Source organism: Marmota monax, unplaced genomic scaffold (assembly GCF_021218885.2).
Source record: "Marmota monax isolate L192 unplaced genomic scaffold, Marmota_monax_Labrador192_F-V1.1 WCK01_AAM20220418_F8-fsc00129, whole genome shotgun sequence".
NCBI lineage: Eukaryota > Metazoa > Chordata > Mammalia > Rodentia > Sciuridae > Marmota > Marmota monax.
Window position 1 is genome coordinate 3209867 of NW_026693811.1, and position 23327 is coordinate 3233193.

Genomic DNA, 23327 nt, shown 5'->3' on the forward strand with positions numbered 1-23327 from the left:
TTAGATAGTGAAAACTAGAATCAACGAAAAAGTTGAAAGAAGAGTTCTAAGAAGTGTTCATTCTAGGTCCATCAATTAGTAATATTATCCTATTTGTACCTGTCCCCGTCATTTTATTTTCTCTCACCACAAAATGTTTCAAATTAACCTTGTCCTTTATGTAATTGAGGAATTAGATTGAGCATTTATTCAAGGAGTTTCTGATTTTTTAGTAAAAAATAGTACCTCAAACTAAGGTGTGTGTGTGTGTGTGTGTGTGTGTGTGTGTGTGTGATATCACACTGTGGTTTGAACCTGGAATGTCCCCCAAAAGCTCATGTGTTGAAGGCTTGGTCCCTAGCTGGTGGGGCTATTAGGAGGTGGTAAAAACTTTGGGAAGTACAGTCTATTTGAAGAAATAGGTCAACTGGGGAAATGTCCTTAAAGGGTATATCTTATCCCTAGGTCCTGTCTCTTTCTTTCTTGACTGCCATGAATTGAGCAATTTTGTTCTACCACATGTTCCCTGTATCACAACAAACCCATGGCAATGGGGTCAAGTGATTCTGAAACCATGAGCCAAAATAAATCTGTATTTCTTAAAGTTGATTTTCTTAGGTATTATGTCACAGTGATGGAATAATGCAATATATTAAGTACATAAACACACATATATTCATGTACATGCATATTTATACTTATATCTACAATTCAAATTTGTGCTGTCTTTCCTCACCTTTCCTATTCCATATTGGTTTTTACCTTCTTGTACAATGAGAACCCTGTTTTCTTACAAACTCAAATGTAATTTACTCATTTGTTCTCTTCCACAGCACACACAAAGGAATTTCAAAGTTACCATATCAATAATGATACTTAAAAGCAATTGGAACTGTATGAACAGATACTCATTTTTAAATAATGGTTACATAATTCTTCATTTTAGTAGATATAACTTGATTGATTCAACCAGTATTCTATGGCAGGGTATTTAAGATGTTTCTGATTTTTCACAGTGGATGATCAATATCCACAAAGAATAAACTAATTTATATGTAGTTTTTAGTTTCTGGATGTGTTAGAAATTCATAGGATGCATTTCTAGAACTGGTGCTGTTGAGTAGTTTTGGTAAATACTATCAAATTACCCTTTGTAAGAGATATAGTAATATTTTGCACATTCATCTGCCATGTTTGAAAAGTTCTGTAGACTCATATCCTTGTCAACACAAGGTATTCTTAAGCTTTTAAATTAGAAATGATATCCCACTGAAGTTTCATTTTGTTTTACTCAAATATTTTACATTCTTGAATGCATTTATAAGACATTTATAAGACATCGTTTATATAATGTGAAATGCACAGATCTTAAGTGTTCATTTAGATGATGTTAGATAAATGTATGCAGCACACCCTAATCAAGAAACAGAACATTTCCACCATGTCAGTATGCTCTCTTGTTCCTATTTCTATTCAAATTCTACACCTCCCTCCCCCAGAGGCAACCACTAAGCTATTCTGCAGCCATTGCTTAGTTTGTACTATTCTTAAACTTTATATAAATAGAATCATGTAGTAAGTTCTATTTTGTGTCTGGCTTCTTTCCTGAAACATGTTATTTGTGGGATTTATCCATGTTGTTTCATTATTGTATTGCTGGGTAATATGCCACTGTGTGAATATATGTTATGGTTTGGATATGTGGTGTCCCACAAAAGCTCATGTGTCAAAAAATGCAAGAATGTTCAGAGGGGAAATGACTAGATTATAAGGGTTGTAATCTAATCAATGGATTCATCCACTAATAAGGATTAACTGAATGGTAACTGTAGGCATGTTCGTTAGGTAGGGTGTGGCTGGAGGAGGTTGGTCAATAGGGTTAAACCTTGGAGGGTTTATATTTTGTCCTTGGTGAACACAGTGCCTGCCCCCCCCCCTCCTCTCTGTTGCCATGTTCAGAGCTGCTTTCTTTCTCTACACCAGCTTCCGCCATGATATTCTGCCTCACGTTGGACCTAGAGCTTTGGACTCAACTATCTATGGGATTAGACCTCTGAAACTGTAAACCAAATAAGCATTTTCATCAAGTCTTTTGGTCTCAGCAATGAAAAACCTGACTTAAAGAACATACAAACATTTCTATCCATTCTACTGTTAATGGACATTAGGGTTGTTTTTCCAATTTTTTGGCTAGTATGAAAACAACTAAAGACATCCTTGCTCAAATAATTTAATGAAAATGTAGTCTCCATTTTGTCCATTTAACTTGATTCTTTTAACCAATATCCTGTGCATGGTGACTTAGGTTGCTGTATACATCTGTATTTTATATATATTCCATCAACAGATAATGTCAACCTGTGTCTAGAGAAGTAGATGATTGTCAAGTATGGCTGTTTGCCAAAGAGTTCATGCAACCCTGGGCCCTTCCTTGAGGATCTAACACATATCTGTTTACATATTTCTATTTTACACATACATAAGTGTATATATACATTTAACTGTAAGAAATTGCCAAATTATTTTCCTAAGTGTTTGTTTCATTTTATGCTACCACCAAGAGTATATGAGACTTCCAATTGTTCATGTTCTTGTCACCATTTAGTCTTCTTCCTTTGCATATTTGATATAAACATATAATGCATTAATTCCATTTTACAGAATTTTATGAGGAATAGGTATAGATTTTTATCAAACACATATACATTGCATGGATTTTATAAAATATTTTTTAAGATTTCTTAATACATTATATTATATTAGTAGATTTCCTTATATGGAACACCCTTGACAATTTTGAAATAAATTGCATTTGGTCATAGTGTGTTATTAATGGTTTAAACATGCCATTGAATTCTACTAGTATTCCATTTATTTTTGGAATTTAAAAATTACTACACATAGGTGAAATTAGTCCATATAACTTTCCTTTTTTATATTTCTTCCATCTGTATCAAGTTAGCTATTGATGTTATGCTCACTTTATGAGGACACAGTATTTAGAATATTATTTTCTTTTCCGCCTTAGCCTCTAGAACAATTCACATAGCATTGTAATTACCACTCTTGAAAAGTGTGGTAGACATTATGTATGAAAACATCTGGACATGGTGCTTTTTCAGGGGATAATCCTTAATACTTCCATTTCTTCTATGGAAGCTGGTTTATGTAAATTTTTTAAAAAAATTATCTACTGGTGTCAATTTTTAAAAAATTATATTTTCTTAAAAATGTTACTTATTTCTTCTAGATTTTCAAATGTATTTGTTGAGAATTTTCAGTCACCTTGTTTTAGTTTCCTATTTCAGTTTGTTTTCCAACTCTCTTTATTTTATAGATTGTTTCTTCTTAGCTAGTAATTTTGTGGTTTCTTTTAAAAGTTGTACTTTTGATTTATTAGTCCTATTGTTTTTTGCTTTGTTTTCTAATTTAATTCTGTTTTTACCTTCATTACTGCTTCTGAAAGCTTTAAAAAATCATAAATAGGTTTTGAATGCCAACTAGTGTGTTGTTAACATTTATTGAAACAATCCCATGATTTTCTCTTTTTATTTCTGGTAATGTGAATTACATCAAACTGTTTTGCAAATGCTAAACTGCCACAGAATTGCTAGCATACAACTTGTTTATCTACACTGTATTTTTCCTTATATAAGGTGATGTATTTGATTTGGTGGTGTTTTATAGAGGATTTTTCATCTATATTCATGAGTCAGATTAACCTGTTGTTTTCTTTTCTTGAGAAAACTTTATCAGATTTTTGTATGAAAGTTATTCTGGTTTTGTAAAATGAACTGGAAAATACTCCTTCTTTTCCCTTTGTTTTAAAGAGTTTATGTAATATTAGTATTATTTATTTCTTAAATGTTTAGAAGAATTCACCTGTGAAGCCATCTGGGCATGAAGATCTTTTTTGAAAAGGGTTTTAAAAATAACAAACCAATTTCCATAATAGACAAGATTATTATTTTTCCCTGTTTTTGTGAGTTTATTTAAATGGATTTTTTGAGGAATTTGTCTATTTAATCTAAGTGTTCAAACTTTGGGTTTGAAAAGTGTGGTAGACATTAGGTATGAAAAGATCTGGACATGGTGCTTTTTCAGGGGATAATCCTTAATACTTCCATTTCTTCTATGGAAACTGGTTTATGTAAATTTTTTTAAAAAAAATATCTACTGGTGTCAGTTTTTTATAAAATTTTACATAGACTTTGCCTTTTTCTTTTGTTGTGAGGTGTTGGAGATCAAACTCAGGACTTTGTGCTTTCTAGACAAGTGCTCTACCACTGAACTACAGCCACCCCAATACAGTATATTCTTATAAATGCTTTATTGTCAATGAGAACTTTAGGAATGTCTACTTTAATAAAAGCATTTTGGTAATTTATTTATTTACTGTGTAGTCTTGCTAGGGATTTATTAATTGTATTAATCTAGTCAAAGAACCAACTTTCCTCATTGTTGATATTTACAACTGACTGGTTTCTTTTCGCACTTATTTTTAATACTTTCATTTTAATCTTTCTGTATCTTTTGTTTTAGGTGTGTCTTTAGAATACTGCATGCATCTATCTGAATTTAGCATTATTTGTTATTCTGGTAATCTTTTTCTTAATACGTGGTTAAAATCCATTTATACTAATTGATATGACTTCTGTTAGCCTCAATTTTGTAATATTGTTTTATATAAGTATGAATATTAACATAGTGTTTTCCATTAACAAAACACAATATGCTCATTCCACCTGCCTCCTTTACTTCTTTATCCTAATTATTTGATCTTAGTTCTGTAGTTAAAGATATAAAATATTTGTATCAGTCTCATACTGAATACTCTCCAACATGTTTCTTGTTGGATATTTTACCTTTATTCACTGTATTCAGAGCGAGTCTAGGGTTTGTCAAGCAGTTTGAACTTAAATAACGCCAAATAGCTCCATACTACAAAGGGTGATAGTAAAAGGAATTCTGGGTCTCTGTCCTGACTGTGGTAATATATATGCCTTTTGATCTTAGTGGCCTACATAATATTCACTTTCCCTTTTCCTTACTGGTAGAGTCTTGGTTTTGTGAGAGATGCAATATATCCTGCTGAAATACAGCATTTATCAGCCTATCTTGTTGTCAGAATGCATCATGGGTTATATTTCTGGCCAAAAGGAAAGATGGTGGAATGAATTGGTCATAACTTTCCTATGTGCTTACATGAATATGCCACAGTGAATCTTACCATTGAGTACATCCAATAGAACATGATATATTCCATGCTCTGATTATTATGTCAAGTGGATTCTAATATCATGTATAAACTAAAAAGAACCAGTAAAAAAACATAATTCAAAATCTGTTGATTCTTTAAGTTGGTGCATTCCTTTTCTGGTTGTTAGTTCTTTCCTATTCTTCTTTTCTTTTCCCTCTATATTATCTTTCCCTTTCTACTCATTCTTATGTCTTTTCCTTTTCATATTCCATAGAAAGTAGACAGGAGCTGGAAGAAGGGGCAGCGATCTTTTAATCTTGAGGTAGCCATGGGGGGAAACCATTTGTTAATGATGGCAGACCAGAAAGAAAAAGATCATGAGCTATTCCTGACATGTCTACCTTTGGACTTCTTGCCTCTGGATTTGATCTTACCCGTTGAATGCCTTAACAATCAGCATAGCCATCTTTTACTTTAAAATGATATTACTTTATGTAGCTTGTTAGATTCCCCCTTTGAAATGCTTTGGAGTAAGACATGGTTTGGTCTGGAGAGACTGACACATCTTGACACATACAAAGGTACTTTTTGTCCTGAGAAGTTTCATGTTTAGGTCTTTAGTATCCTGTTATTAATGAACCTCATGGTGAAGCAAATGCAGGGTTGTGAATAAAGATGTTTATAAGATATGATGGTGCTGAGATGGTTTTAATTTTGCTTTTTCACATAAGAAACTTAGACTCAAAGAACTTAAACTGTGCAGGATCCTCAGCTAGCACTAGACTAACTTAGGTAATTCTAGTCTTAAATTTTCCATTCAACTCAGGAAAGGTTGATCATATATAAATGAGTGAAAATGAATATTAAAATATTACTTCAAGTTCACTACTGCTGATAAAAGTATAAAAATAAATTTACTAACTTTGGAATCTTATTGGTGGGTAATTTTATGGGAGCTATTGAGATAGAGAAAGACAGATGGAAATAACCATGGGCATGTCAATCAGCATCAGGCTGGCCTAAGATATTGGCCCTTGCAGAATAGAGAAACCAGGGTATAGGGAATTTTGGACAAACTTGAGTGTCTACTGGGAGATGAGGTTTATAAAGTGGGCTGGGGGTAAGTGACTAGGTGTGCATATCCAATCTAGATAGGATGTGTGCTGGTGTATGCATATGTATGTGTATGGGCCACTGTAATGAACAGGGGACAGGCTGAATCTTTAGAAAGTGTCAGCTGTTACAGAGCACTTGGAGAGATTTGCCTTTTGAGTCTAATACTGCCTGCTGACCTGCTATTTCAAGATAAACCAGAAATGAATATTTATATATAAAAAGCATTGGCTTTTCAATGATGGCTCAAAATGTTAAAGCATCCTGCAATCATTCAAAACATGGAGTCATATTTGTGCATTAGTTTTGAATTTTAGGTTACCAGCTTAGGCAGAAACTGTGTTGGAAGTAGGCGGATAGAGAAATAAAGACAATGGTAAAGAAGCTTGAAAGTTTTATTTATAACTATGTTTGATACATTAAAAGCTGAACATTTTTATGATGAAGGCTTCAAGATGGAAGTTCTCTTTTCAGTTTCATCACTGTGGCCAGATTGTCTCTTCTCTTATTATTCTGATGCAGATATGTTGTGATTTCAATAATTTACATTTACAAATTATATCATAGAAAAATAATTGCACTGCTAAATGTAAATGGGTGGGGGTTCTTCATTCAAAATAAGAAGAAAATAAAAGAATCTAGTACTTTTATATTTTAAAGCTGATAATTTAGCAATACTCTGACAATAGTTTATTCCATTTACAATCTTTTGGCTACACAATACTAAAAGAAAATTCACTTATTGGCATGCAAAGCAATATGGCTTCAGAATACATCTCTTAAATTTACAGAACTTAAAATTTCAAACATCCCAAGTGGCTGGCAAGTGATGGTGTGAAGATGGTCTTGAATAATGACATAGTTATTTCCTACAGATAAAAAATAAAAACAATGATTTAACATATTATCATAATCAGAAGACATAGCTAACTTATGTTGAAAACATTTTAATGATTTTTGATAAAAGTTGTTTATTGATCCCTTCATCTGTGAATCCCCCAATCTTTTGGACACATGACATATTTTCATTTAAAGATGATTTATCTAAAGTCTGCCCATCATAAAATATAACAATTTATGAAAAATTAGAGAAATAATTAAAATCTACCAAGTTAGTGGTTATTTGCATTTAATTGTTATTACTATGCTTATTAAATGAAGCAAATAACACCACATATACTGACATTTTATTTTTGTGCTAAAATTTCAGCATATGTGACAATTTGGACATATAGCAATTGTTACATTAATATGTGACTTCACATCTCCATGTTTCATTCATATCTGTGCTTCTAACTCCCATAGGCAGTAAAGGTTTTTGGAATAAATGAGTTAGTGGATAAAAAATTATAATGATGAAAAACAGAATGATGTTTTCTTAACTAATTTAAAAATACAAAATTTTATCACATATCAGGAGAGTCAAACTCTCCTTCACACAGGAAACAACTTGTAGCAGTATGATGATCAATGATTATGAAAGGTTTAATGCTTGTCAGAATTAGCTAACGAGCTGTCACCTGTCAGTGATTTTGGTCTGAATCAGCCAGTTGATGAAGTCCCTGGTGGCAAGGTTATCAAGCACTGTGTTCATCTCATCTGAGAAAGAGCCATCCGCGTGTCTGCGGCGGAGTTCTTCAACGATGGTAACTTCTTCTGGGAAACTAAGAAAACAAGGTTTAAAGTTGGTGTTTGGATAGATATTTTAAATAAATGTGTATGGATTACCTACTACCAGCAACACGTGTGAGAGTTGTTTAGAATATGGTTCAGGAATCTATGTGTAGAGGGCCTACTATCAAACCCCTCATGGGATGCTTGTGAGCTGGTGACTGATGGAAAGGTAGAAGGTTTCAGAGTAGGGATTTGAAATCAAGTCAAATAATTCTATGCCCTTTTTAAAAATTCCAGGTAGTTTAAAAGATTTTAGCAACACAGAGCTATTGTTGAGACTGTTAACTTGTCTACGATTCAACAAGATATATTACATTTTATAAAAGCAACAATTGTCAAGATAGCTATGCAAAAGGTAAGTATTAAAGGTTCCAATTTTTCTCTTTTTCTTATTTGTCATAGTAGAATTTTTAATATCCCTTATAACACTATTAAATACGCTCAAGAACAACTATTTACCATTGGTTTTGCAAGTTTGGTTGCTAATGTTTTAAAAATTAGCCACATACTATTTCCTTTTTATCTTAAGATCTATATTCCAAATTCAATTTAAAAATCAGTGTTGAACATAAATTTCATGTCTCTTATATTTCAAATGCTAATAAAAAATAGTCACAAAGAGTGTAGGGGTCCTTCGTGGTGTAAGATCTAAGCAAGTAACTAAAGATCCTAGTTCCATTTTCAATTTTGATTTAATGGATATCTATATGATAATCCTATCAAAAAACTAAGTATGTGTTTAAATATATGGACATTTCTGTACCCTGAGTGTCATTTTATTAGCATTTTATGTTTGGTTGTTTTTAGTTTTTATCACACACTAATCCAAATATCTGCTCATACGTGAATATATGTTAATCACATATGTATATATGTAACTACTTCAAGTCAAGTTTTAAATATAAAAATTTTATTCAAATAATGAAATATTTTAAGTTTTCAGTACTATGTGTTTCTTTTCCTTATCTTCAGCTTTCCTGGGACAGTACTCATTTAAATTTGTTGTTCTAGTGAGGTTTTCAAAAGCATAATGTTTACTCTCAAATGTTTCTGTCCTCACCTGGAAAGTCAATATCCAATTATACATGATAGTAGTGGAGAATAAAAATGTAACCTACTGTACTCATTATTAATGCTTGTTGCAAAATTTTTATATTAATCCTTATCAATATAGGTTATGGTCTTTGTTGATGAGACTATACTAATTGCTTCTTTAATCCAGATCCATATATAGATAACTATACTATTAAATTTTCTGCATCAAGGAAAAAAATGTCAGATAAGAATGTACAGACTTACTCTCGCCTTTCTCGGCCTTTCACCAGCCAAGCAATGAATTCCTTGGCAGCTTGACCTTCCAAGTAAGAACTTACATCACTGGTAAAGGTTCCTTCAGCATGTCTCTCAAATTCATCATGACGTTTGGCAATGTTATTCCTGAAAGAAATGTGAGTTAAGTGGAAGCTTTGTCTCTTTGGCAATATGGTTCTCACTTACAAGCAGTGGCAACCTCAGGTTTAGGATCTGATGAACATAGAGGCTTAGTGAGTTTGGGAGATTCAGGTGGCTGGGGTTTCATTTTGAAGTTATATTCATGATCTGGATTGAAGACTAGTGGGAGAGGGCCAATGGCACTTAGGAAATGACCAAAGCATGACCTTCCTTCCCAGTATACCTGTTCTCACCTCCCCTGCTCACCTGTGCCGTTGCGGATTAAAGCTGCATTATTTGTTACTTTATTCTCAATAGATGTAGGCTATCCACTGTGCTTTGCTACTCACCAGCAAGTTAGGTATTTGTTATTAGTATGTACAGGGTCATCGTTAGTTGATTGATTCAAAGGAAAGCAAAGGACCATCTCCAAATGTCATGGAAAGAATCACACAGTATGGATTAAAGAAAATGTGTGATCTTCTAGGAGGAAAACAAGGAAGATAATCCCACATCAGGCACAAGTTTGTGCAGAGTACTCTGGGGAGGAGGCATCTGCTGCTCTCGTCTGTCCAGCATGCAATTTGCCTCCGGAAGGTTTCATCTTAAACATATAGCAAACACCGCAGAGTGAGGATTGTTATATTTTAATTTACCAAGTTGTGGCATTTCCATACAGAAAAAGAGGACAGTGTTTTTCGTTTGTTTAAATCTGTGATTTCTCAGATTTCTTCGTAACTCTACATGTAGTCCTCGACGGAGATGTCTTCCAGTGACTCCCCTGACCTTGACGGCGGACTTTCCTGCAGTTGGACCCTCCCATTGAAGGTTAACTTTGGTTGACAACTCTATGTCTCCTATTTCTCCTACTTGCTTGTGTTCTCTCTTCTGCTCTCACTCCTTTCTTCCTTCTCCTTCCATCCAGACAAATCTATGTCCTTTTCCTGATTCTTAAGATTCCTTCAGCTACTTTGTATGCATAACTCCCTTCTCCTTGTGGGCCATCCTCCAAAGAAATTGTGAAATTCTACCATCTCTGTGAAACCCATGTGGATAATTTTCTCCAGTAGCCTAGGAGCAGCAAAACCCCAACACTCGTCAAAGAAAATCCAACATTAAAATGTATGCCTTACGATAGGTTTGTGTTCTTATTTGCCGCCTTCTCTCTTTATGCCATGCAGCTAGCTAGGCTGTAATTTTAAATGCATATCTTGGATTTTCTTTTACAAGAAAAGGAATGCATCTGTTTCCATTCCTTACCACGATTAACTTGGCGGGGGGATCATTTTAATGTGATCACAGTCATGGGTTTGAACCCCAAAAGGGAGTATGGAATTTGCTCTCTCTTTTGTCAGAAATTAAATTCCTAACCTTGCAGGTCCACAGAAATTCATGTTCAACTTTAGGTAAAAGTGAATGAGAGTAAATATCACTAAGACCACAGTTGGGAAAATAAAGTCTCTGTGCCCTTGGAGTCTGGGTAAGGCATTTGGAGGGGTGAAGAGTGAGACATTTAGACGTCTAATTCAAAGGACAGTCTCTCCAAACTTGAGAATAATCAAAGTTGAAAGGGCTTTTGGGAATTACTAGAAAAGTGTGATGACTTTAAAAGGTCATGAAAAAAAATTTTGGACAAGTTTCATACATTTGTGTATAAATTTTGGACCAGATTTAGATTCTGACCTGTTTCTCTTGGTATTCATCAGCCACTGCACAAAGTCCTGGGCACGCCTGGAGTCTAGGTACTTGCTGTAGTCACTGGTGAATGTGCCCTGCGAATGACGCTTGTCTTCATTCATCTGGTCAGGATCATTCAGAGGGTCTGTCTGTGAAGCCGGGAAGGATCTGTGAAGAACAGAGAAAGGTGTATCACAAGACCTTCCAAAAGTAGGCTTATTCGAGAAGCACATGAGTCATATGCAGCTGTTTCAATAGGTATTTCAGTGAGACCTTTGCTTCTCATGGGAATCTCATAGTTGAATACACTCTTATTCTGAATTCTAGTAACAGGTTTCTTAACTGACTTCATTAATTTTCTGAAATGGGATCAAATAAATCCCTTTTCAGCTAATGAATGTACTCATGGTAATGCTAATAATGACAGAAAAGAACAGTGACTTGAATATTTTAAAAGAGTAAAGAATCACAAATCATTTGTTTTGGTTAGCACATTTATGTTCCCAAGCTTGTTTTGAATATATTAATACAAAAATATAGCTCAATCACCTATTTATGTGGTAGCTAATGGTGGAAGAAAGAAAATTAAAAGTTCAGAGACAGACATGAAAAAAGATCACTTGCTAATTTGAAACTATATAGTGGATAATTCTTATGCCAGTAATCAACAGTTGGTTGGCATGGCAAATATATGTGGAACTATTCAATGGGATTGGTACTCCAGGAATAGAATACTGTTTTTACCTGTCAAATTAGCTTTGATTAAATATTAGGGAGAATAAAATATTTCTATATTGCTAATGGCAATGCACATGTATATGGCTTTGCTGGAAGGAAACTTAGCAAGGTACTAAAAAAGGTTTAAACTCATTAAAACGCTTGAACATAATAATTCTTCTACTACAAATCTACCATCAGAAAATAATAAGGAACTCAGGAAAAAGTGTATATGCAAAAATGTTATTTGTAGTACTCTTCACGAGAAAACTTGAAGGTCTCTTTAAGTGTCCAATAGAAGAGAAATAACTAAATAAAGGTTGAAAATTTCTTGGGTGAAATAGTATGCAACTGTTAAATATCATAAGTTTAATAGATATTCTAATGACAGAAGAAAAAGCTAACAACACAATGTTAAATGAAAAAAATATGCTACAAAACCATATAAGTTGAGAGATATTTAAATACAATATACATAGAACCCAAAGCAATATACCACTTTTCTCTATTTTGAATAGTTTTCTTTGGATAGTGGAATTTTGAGCACTTAACTTTTTTTTTTTTTGCATAGTTTTCAAATTTTCCATCATGAACATGTATGATTTTTACAATTAGAAAAGAACAATGTTATTTTTAAAAGGAGTAAAAAGAGAAAAGAGTTAGTGAGAATAATTAAAATAATCTACTGTGCAGTACATGGATAATGAATGGATAGATCAGATTGGATCATCTGAAGAATTCAAAGAGCTGTAATTTTCCCTGAAGATGTTTTTCCAGGTCCCTCACCCCTTTGATTGTGAAACAACACATATTCTGATCCATACTCCAGAAAAGACTGTCTTTATCACCATCATACTATAAAGCATTTGAAAAGTATGGAGGATATGTGCTCTAAATTCCAGAGATCCCACTCACCTGTCCTGTTCTCCCAGTCTCTCTTCTAACCACAGTACTATGTTACTTAAAGTGTAAGGATTTAATACCTGGTTTTCTCCTCTGTGTCTTGAAGGGATCGTTGCCAGCTTCCTTGCACCAGCATCATAAACAATCCGGCCACAAAGTAAATGTTCTTCATCTTTGCTGCCTGTCAGGACACAGCAGGGAGTAGGGAAGAAAAGGGCAGGGTCAGGCAACCCTATATAAACATGTCAGGCCAGGGGAGTTAGATTTCGACTCACCAAATATTATAAGAAGAAAGAAAAGCTAATCTGATCAATTTTATTCTGATTATAATTCTATCTTAATTCCAAATAATCTTAAAATTTCCCTAGATTTTTAGAGGCAAAAAAAGAATATATATATAAAAAAATGTGCTCCTTCATTAAGCTTTTTCATTAATGTAGCACACTTCTGTTAATGATTAAAAGGCTCATTTCCAGACTTGAAATAAAAGATGTCCACAATAAACATTTAAAATTCCCACTGTAGATGATATGCCACATATGGTTAGCCTGAATGGCACCTTATCCATAATGCTACCCCCTTCACTATCAGTCTGGCTTTCAATTAATAGTCCTTCACTTCCAAGCATTTACATTATACTGCATTTCAACCATCTTAAAGCAGCCTCAGGCTACAACTTGGCATACCAGCTGTCGGTTCAGATGTATTATTCATTTATATTTTAAATAGTGTAACTTGGTCTAGACTTTGTAATTATAAAGCGGCCAACAGATTTGAGGTATTTTAGGGTGCTTTGACCTGTTCTAAATTAAAGGGAAAAAATCATTTTAAAGACAAGCAATTTGCAACAAGAACTAATGCTTCTAGCAACTTGAACAATCACAACTAAGAAACTAAGAAATTAGTATCATAAAGGAAATTAGTGCTTGCTTCTGAAGTCTTGGAAGTCCCCAGGTTGTTTCATAATTGGATTCAGTCCAGGACATAACTTTTCCTATCGGTGACACCAAAGCCCTAATTGTAGGACACACCAGACTTCTTATCCTTATATCACAAGCAGATGCCTCGTGATCCTTATATCACCAGCCATAAGATGCCAAGGATGTGGTGATGTGGTGTGAATGGGGACAGGCACTTACAAATATGGGGCAGAATACCCCTGTGGAGCAAGAGCCTCTACTTTCTGAATGGAAACCTCAAGTCCACTATTTGTCATGAACCTCTCTCTGCTTCTTTCAAACTTAACCATGTTTCTTTCTTTCCTTTTTTTTCTAGAAAAGGGGATTTCAATCCAAGATTCATTATGTTTATCCATAAATAAATTGAATGAGTATTTTTAGCAAATGACATTTGGTTTGGAATAAGGATTTTACAAATATTATCATTTTAAACTATCAATCTTTTCTTTAACATTCTTGCCATATTTACTATTTATCTCTGGCACTAAAACACAGAGAGTATAATACCTGCAGAGGTGAATTTATTCTCTGAAATATTTAGTACTTATATATTAGGCAGCCAATTAGACAAAGCAACATAATGGGAATTATGCATTCACCCTTCTTATTCATTAGCATTAAATTACTAATTTGGCATTTTGCCATATTTCAGTTTAACCAGTTGGCAAACCTCAGAAACTTTGCCATCTATTTAGTTAGTGTTGATTATAACTCTCAATTATAATATCTTTCAGGAATATTTAAAACTTAAAGTCACCACCTTTTAATATAGAGGATTATACCTCTTTTGGAAAGTTTCATGTAAAAGACTGAAAACTGTCAATTTAGTTTTGAGTAAATGATTTTCACCCAAAGTCCCTACAGGTTTTGCCATGTCTCCTATTACTTTCTATTGGGGCAGATTTAGAGCATGTGGTGTTCTACCAACGTGGGAGCTGATGGAACAAGAAGGAAACAGAAAGGAGTGTTCAAATCCCTATAATGCTATCCTATATTGAGTTCTACTGATAGAACTGCCTTTTAAAATCTCATTCATTCATTTTAGAAAGTTGACAGAATTGTTAAAAAATAGAGATATTTCACTGTTTGAACATCATTGTTGAGAAATTAAATATTGTTATTTTAATATCAAAATTTTATTTAATAAGAAACAAATTTAGGATTACTTTCCCCCTCAGTATATAGCCTAAGTACAGAGTATGCTGCTTTTTGAGAGCAAAATTTAAACAGGAAATATGGTAATAATAATATTCCATTTTAGGAAGACTTTTAGACTTAGGAAAGAAGACATTGTATTACATTCCTAAATATATTGATTTTTTTAGGCCATATAAATACTTTTAAAACTGGTTGGTTCACAACAGAACCCCAGTATGTACTGAAAAACACACTACTTAATCATTTACTTCCTTGAGGATCTTTGTAAATTTATTTTCTTTCTTTGAGAGTCTAAATAAGTACCTTGATTTTTTTTCTAAAGAGATGTTCTAAAATTTCATTTTAGAGTATAGCTACTTGAGTTTTTATTATTACTATTGGTCCTCAATACCTAGTACCTAATTATTAATTTATGGTTTTAATCATAACCATTCAAATAAATCCACAATAATAAATGATACTTGTTCTCCGCACCAGCTATGTTACGTCTTATTTACAAACAACTGATTTCATGGACTTTGATTATTTGACAGACATCAGAAATTCAAATATTTGAAAGATGATACTGAAACTGCTCTTTTGGAAAACAAGAGATTTTAATTGATAAGGAACAATTACTGTTATAGCCTCTGTAATGGACACATTTCTGAGTTTAAAAGGCACCTTCTGTTCACACATCTATCAAATACAAGGACAAGTATTCATTTTCCAGAATATTTCTACTTATTTGAACATGCAGTTCTTAAAACAGTTAAGACTTGTAACAAGTGCATCCATCTGAGTCTTTGTTTTTATTTTCTATCCTCACATAGGATAATTTCTCTGAATCACTTTGTGGCTTCATTTTGTTAAAGTAGGTACAAATATATTTGATATCACATTTTATCTCAATTCTAGCCTGCGTATTATTAGTAATAAAATCAAAGAAGAATATCAAGGCAATTCACAACATTTTGCTCTCTTAAAAATACTTAACACTTCCCCAAAACAGGTTTAGAATTTGATAATCATCCAACAGGAATCTTACCTTCTGATGGAGTGGTGTGGGCAGAGCAGGTGGAGAGAGAGTGGGCCCTCTTTGGAACTTTGGATGTGCTCTGTGCCCTGAGCTCTGCTGTTTGGCATCCAAGTGCTCTGCTTTTATATACTCTCCAGCTGTTTAGCCTCACAGATATTATGCTGACAATATAAATTTCTCATCTGTAAATAATGAGGTTTTGTTACAAATGATTTCCCTCGCCCACTCGTTTTACTCATCTGCATCCTACTGGGACCTCAGAGAGACCCGGAAACTTTTTATTTACTCTTGTGCCTTTTTGTTGTTGTTGTTGGAAATGGAAAGGGCAGTTTTGAAAACTCATTTTCTCGGTCAAGCATGAAAATCACTTAAGATCTCTAAAGTGAGTTTGCTATTGAGGACCATGGCCTCAATTGAGGGTCTTACAAGTCCTTCTTTTGCTCCGTAGCCATGATGAATTTGCCTGAATCATCAATCATTCATTCTTCTCTTCAAATAACACATAATTCACTTAAGGCATTTCCCGCTATATGAAATTAATCTGTGTTACTTTTGTGGGGAATTTGAAAGAGCTTCATTTACAACCTAATGTGTCTTGTTTGAATAAACTGGGTTTGGGCAGAGAGGATAAAGGAAAAAATAAGGACCAAACATCAAATATAGGTGATGTTAATTATATAGGATCTAGTATTTCTTTTTCTTTTGACTGAATATTTAAGGCCTAACTTTACTGATAGGAAGGTGGATCACTAGGTTACAAAAGAATGAGATGTGAGAAAAGCTGTTGAAGTGAGATGCTTATTGTCTTATTTCCAAACTTTCATGCTTTTGCCATATAGGCCCATAGTGATCTATAGAATGTCCCAAATATGATTCTGGTCATATCAGAGAAAAGAAAAATGCAGAACAATGTGGTCAGACAGCACAAAAACCCATCAGCATAATTTTACTCCTGCTGCTATCAACAAGCTGTGTGACCTTGGTTTAGTAACATTTTCTCTTTGTGCTTCTGCTACTGATTTGTAAAATGAGAGGTGTGGTTAAATGTCCCTTTGAAAATAAAACTTGATATTCCATAGACAAAATCATTGTGACATTTTGTAACTAGATTCCACAATTCTAATACATTATATGACAATGACATGTATGGAAGTCAATCATTGAGAAGCCAATTACTAAAGAAATATTCCAAATGAGCTTTTCAAATTGTGCCTCAGACCAACTGCTGGATGTAGAGCTACATAAAGGCAATATATAAAAGCATCATGTCAAATTGGGAAACCCCACTGAGGGGCTTCTGTGCTGATTAGTGATGGTATGAAGCATTGCTATTCAAAGTGTGGTCCAAGGACCAGCCATCACTTGGGAACTTGTTGCAGATGCAGAATTTCATGGTCCCACCCAGAATTACTGAATTGGAACCTTAAATTAAAGAGATACCCAGAAAATCCATAGGAAATTCATACGTATGTTAAAGTTTGAGAAATAGAGCTGTATAAATGATCTATCTCACTTTCTTCACCTGCTTGCTGGTGTTGTGGGTGGGTTGATCTGAGGACTGCTTCTTGGCACTACCAGCAGAGGGGGCGAAAGAGCAGAGAAAGGTATCAAGCCTTAGATCCCTCTGGAGTAACATGAATGCAGTAATGGCTTCAAAGTGTGGATTGGCTTAATATATAATTAAATTGTCCTTTCTCTGACTACAATCTTTATGAGCATAATGGCTATATTTTAGTGAAATGTTTTGACACATTCCGCTTTATTTTTTCTTGGTGTTTTTTTTTTTGAGATTTACTCATTTATTTACTCCTTTCTCCTTCTCCTTCTCCTTCTCCCTCTTCCTCTCCCTCACTCTTTCCTTTGTCAGACTACCTGTCTGTGGAGCAGCCCTCACTGGGGAGCTCTGTAGCTGGTATACATAAAGACCCTCAACACAGCACCAGCATCTAAGTAAGTACCCTCTGCCAACATTTCACTACCAAACACTTTTCTTCTCTTCCACAATGCTTGGTTTCTACTGCTTCAGAAGTAATTATCACAACTTCTTTCAGGCATCTTCCTCTAACTTCATCCCCAGTCCAATAACACTGATGTTTGGGCCCCAACACAGTGCAGATAAGCATTCTGAGAATGAAGAAACATTAAGAACTCAAAGGGAAAGTACACTGCTCTTCATCCTAAGAGTGACAAGTTGGTTTCTTAATGGCAAGTTGTTGTCAGAAATAAAAACAAACATCAAGTGCAATTGGATGTGCAGGTCTTTCATAACTGTCTTAATGCCAGGCTCTACTTGGCCTTCAATGCTCATGGTTACAGTTGTTTGGTTATTTAGATGAGAAGTAGAATGGTAGCAGCCCTGAATTTATATTACCGATGATACAAAGCTTGTTCCAGAAGCAGTGAAGTTCTGGGTGGTGTAGTCTAAAGTTCTTGCATCAGGAAGCATGGGAGTACCCAAGTTTCCAATGGATATTGCCCCATAAAATCTGTGCTATGCCAATTTGACTTGATGAAAATAATATAAAAAGAAATTTGTTTTATGGAATACAATGCAAAAATTTACATCAATAATAAGATAAAATAAGCTACTTATTCAAAGATTTTTGTGCTTTTTATGATATTTAGTACCAAGGACCTCCCTGAGTTCAAACCTGCACATTTGCACAGAGGCCCACACTGAGAGGGTCTGTGCTTGCCTTAATGCTGTTTGTACCATCTTAAATTCTTAATAATTTTTAGACAAGTCTAAATTTTCTAATTTTTTAGACAATGATGTTGCAACTTGGCACCATAAATATGTAGCAGGTTCTGCATAGAACCTCACCTCACAAAACCTTAGTTTTCTGTAGTCATTAAAGATACCAAGAATGAAGTGTTTGAGAATGGCAGGATCCACACTCATAGTTCACTCTGGTGACAAGTCTATGGGCAACCATGCATGGTTGGTGAGAGTACAAAGCATTACAAGCTCTTTGGAAATCAATTTAGTAATACTTAGGAGAATTAGAAATACCTTTTTCTGAGCCCAGTAAGGCTTAAGCACTATTCTGAAAAATTATACAACCTATATTCCTACATATTTATGTAATGATACAGGTACAACGATCTTTGCCGCAGTACCATATATAATAGTAACAAGTAGGACTAATCCAAGAGGCCATCTGTTGATTACTATTTAGAAAAAGAAATGAGAAAGCTCTCTATTTTTCAATATGGAAAGACTTCAAGATATGTTTTTGTTGGAAAAAGAAGGTGCCGGCTGGTTGTACAGAGGAGGCTATCTTTTGTGCTAGAAAAGGGAGGAGTCCAAACATATGTTTATCTACTCATAATTACATTAAAAATTAGAAGAATATACAAGAAACTGATGAAAGTGCTTACCTGTAGCATGCACTGAGGGACAGTGAGTGGACAGGAACAGGATGCAAAAATACTTCTCTCTCTCTCTCTCTCTCTCTCTATATATATATATATATATATATATATATATATACATATCTTATATTATTGGACAGTTTTGATCATTTAATTGAAATACCTGTTCAATAAAATTGCAGTTTGAAAAGCAACAAAACAACCACTTTGAAAAAGAGATTAAACTGAATGTACAACTACCCTTTGATCTAGCAATTCCACTTCTAGTTACTTCACCCAAGAGAAATAAATATATGTGTCTCCCCAAACTTGTATAACATGTTCAAAGAAGCTTTATTACAACATTTGAAAACTGGAAGCAACTGAACTCTCCATTAGCAAGAGAAAGAATAAGCAAACAGTGCTAAGGAATTTATCCCATGGAACACGACTTAAAGACAACAAAAATGAACTAGCAGCAGATACAGGCAACAAAGTGGACAAATCACACAGACATCATGCTGCATGAAAGAAGCTAGACACACAAAGCAACTACTACATGCTCGGTGCATCATATACAGAGGTTCAAGAACAGGCAAAATTAAGGTTAAAAAAAATCAGAGCTCTGGTTGCTTCTTGGAAGAGGATAGGAGAGGATTGCCTGAGAGGGAACTTTCTGGCAAGATGGAAATATTCTATATTGTGATAAGGATATGTGCTGCCAGATTTATCCAATTGTCAAAATAGCAAAGCTAAGATTTGTGATTTCAATTTGTGTAAATTTTACCTAAAAGAAAAAAAAAGGAATAGTTTTAAAAGAGGAGTATAAAATGTGATTATAGAAGGATAGAAAATACAGAATACTGATAATTGTTGAGGTTGACTGATGGGTAAACAGGGTTTATTATCTGGTTCTGCTTTCTTTAGGTATGTTTGAAACTTTCTATACTAAAAAGTTAAAATAAAATGAACTACAATAAAATGATTATGGGGATAGAGGAGTGGCACCAATGAATCAGTTATCACTTTTTAAGCTAAAAAGTCTGACCTTTCAGTTAATAAATAGAAGGTAGGCAAAGTCAGTCCAGTTCAGAGACATGTGGTGGCAACAGAGCTGGCAAGTAAACTGGAAGCACAGCACAGGACCTAGGTCATGGGGAAAGTGGAAGAGTGAGCCACCATTCAGAGGTAATGAAACTCAGGCTGCAGCTTCCTTCTCTGTATTACACAAAGCTCATCTCTGCTACACCTCTGCTCTATATGAGAAATCCACAGAAGGGATCAAACTTTCCTCAAGAGTCTGCAGTCCAGTTTTTATTCTTGGAGGTAACTGCAATATGCAGTGCTCTTTTTAGGTTAGAACACTCTTCTGTATAACAAGGGTTTTCTGAAAATAGGTGTAAACCTTCAAAAGATTAAAAAAAAGATCACAGAAAAAAATTATATACAGCATTTGAGGGAAATGTTTGCCTCAATTGAGGTTTATTTTAATTTTAGCTTTGAAGATAAAAAGCTCTGAGTTCACTTAATAATGTCTTTTGAAAATTCAAAACTGAGTCCATAGAATATAATCATCAGATGCCCTCCTTCACATCTCTGCGTTGACTTGATGGGCTCAAGTATTCAGGGGCAATAAAGGAAGAATTTCCAGGGGAAGCCAGAGGATGTGAGAAATACCCTTCCAGTGAGATATTTAAGAGTTGGTCCATGACCCATCCATCTGGAATGATTGGAGGAAGCCTGCTGGGGGAGGGGAGGTTTCTCAGAGGATCAGTGGACAGTCTTCCTGCCCTGAGGCTCTGAGACCCTGTTGACAGCTGAGCTCGATTTCGAGTCTGTGCAAGAGATAGTGCAGCATCGTGGCTTTGCATTCGTTGATTTTATCTTTTGCAAGATCTCTGGCATAATGAGATGTTTAAAATTGTTCTAAGTTTCAGTTGTTATTTTTATTCCTAAAGGGAACAAGAAGGAGAAAGAAAACAAAATCACATTTGTACAAAAGAATCTTATGTCATAATTTATAAGCAGAATATATATTTATATGTATAAATACATATATATCATTGAATACATGTGTTATGCTACTATTTTTCGCATATTGTAGCTATAAAAAACAAACCATATGTCATTACATTTATCCAACCTCTTGCTCATCTGGAAAGACTTTTTTCAAGATTCTAAGAGTCTTTAATGTGAACCAATTAAAACATTGCAATTTTCAAAGTCGTGTGTATAAGGAAGTTACTTCAACCATTAGAAAATTTAAAATTTGAAATCTGGATACAAAAAAAACAATGCAGAAAATGCAAAATGGAGTTATGGACACTTTTTTCTATCCACTGGGCCTTGGAATCAGACTTGCCCCCTGCCTGACACTTGTTCAGTGTAGGCAACTCTTATCAGATGTATTGCAAGAGATGACCACTTTTCTGGTGATATTGAAATGATATAATCATAGAAGATAATTCATACAGTCTTCTAGGCTATTATTATTTTTTCAGAGCTTTATTTATTATACTTTATTGTTTGGCTATTTTTTCTTCAACCCTACAGCATATTTCCTATATTTTAATTTTGTAATAAATTTGCAGAAAAATTTATTTCTGTAGTCAGGGTCATTTCTGGAGGCCAGAAGTCTTCCATACTGTGTTCCAATACCTACTCTTTCTTGCTGAAAAGCAAGTTGCTTCCCTGTTTCCATATTGCCAGAGGACATAAAGCCTAAATTTTCATTCCCATTTTAATAAAATCCTTTGTCTTCATGGAATGCAATGGCTTGATTAACAATAAGATCTTTCCAAGGCTGAGGATGACAGCCTCTCTTTTTTCTTCTTCATGTATCTGGTCCACAATTACCAGCATCTTTTTCCACAGGTCTGATCATCCAAACTGTAAAAACCAAGGACCATGGCCCATGACTTCCCCTTCCTCACAACTATTAGGCATAATGAATAGGATAACGAACTTAGTCAAATGAATATCTTAAAATTTGATTTGATTTATTAAGCATCAGTTTTCATCTAATGTTTTTATGCAAACTGGTTCTAAATAAATGCATTATTTAGGATAGTTGACATTGATGCAAACAATTAAATGAAAATTATAGATTCAGAGCTACATTTGATTAAATACCTTGGTTAAAAGTACAATTGTCACCCATTCCAGCAGTTACATACAACACCAACCTGCAGATTAGATTATATTTTTCATTTCCAACTGAATTCATATACAGAATTGCAGGCCACATATTATTAAAATAATAATAATAATTTGAATTGAATTAAAATATTTCTATTCTTTTTTTAAAAAATATATTTTTTTAAGTTATAGGTGGACACAATATCTTTATTTGATTTTTATGTGGTGCTGAGGATTGAACCCAGTGTGTCTCATGCATGGTAGGTGAGCACACTACCTCTGAGCCACAACCCCAGCCCCAATATTTCTATGCTTTGAGACCATTTTTTTTTTACAATTTGGGGACAAAGACCAAGCCTCCTAAGAATAGAAATAACTACCATTTACTCCAAGCAAAATCCCCCAAGTCCTCAGAATCTGCTCTGACTGCTGTCTAAAATCCATTCATTGCTGCTGGTTAGCTAAGATGGGAAGACATCTAAATACAAAACAACTGGCAATTGGGCTATTTTTGTAGTTTAGTTTTTTTTAAGTGTATGATTCAGTAGTTTTTAGTGTATTCAAGAATGTTGTGTAACTATCTAAATCTGGAATTTTTTTCATCACCCCCAAAAGAAGCCCATACCCACTTAACTGTCACTCTCCCTTGTCCCGTTTCCAAGCTCTTGACAACCACCAATCTATGTTCTCTCTTTTTATATACATTTGCTTATTCTGCACATCTTATATAAATAGGACCACTCAATATGTGACCTTTGGTTTATTTATTTATTTTTCAGTACTAGAGATTGAATCCAGGGCCTTGCACATGCTAACTAGTCATGCTGCCACTGGCTCTATGCCATACATTTGCTTATTCATTTATTTTTTTTGAGACAGAGTCTCAGTAAGTTTTCTCACTGACCTTGAACTTGGGACCCTTCTGCCTCCTTGCTTCCGGAGTAGCTGGGCTTGTAGGAGTGTACCATGGCTCTCAGGCATTTAGTTATGGGGTCCTCTAAGTTAA

General features: G+C 34.3%; 1 protein-coding gene across 2 annotated transcripts; it reads right to left on the minus strand.

Moving 5' to 3' along the window:
* Positions 1-6673: 6673 nt before the first annotated feature.
* On the minus strand, positions 6674-15965 carry Gcg (glucagon). 2 transcript variants are annotated; one of them, XM_046462238.1, is made up of 6 exons: positions 15839-15965; positions 12775-12875; positions 11081-11242; positions 9266-9403; positions 7813-7956; positions 6674-7161 (listed from the first exon to the last, which is right to left on the minus strand). In XM_046462238.1, exons 2-6 carry the CDS (start codon positions 12864-12866, stop codon positions 7155-7157), a joined length of 543 nt encoding a protein of 180 aa, XP_046318194.1. In that variant the 5' UTR covers positions 12867-12875; positions 15839-15965; the 3' UTR covers positions 6674-7154. The 2 variants fall into 2 exon arrangements, with proteins under 2 accessions (XP_046318194.1, XP_046318195.1); XM_046462239.1 differs by lacking the exon at positions 6674-7161 and having other exon boundaries at positions 7809-7956.
* Positions 15966-23327: the final 7362 nt, after the last annotated feature.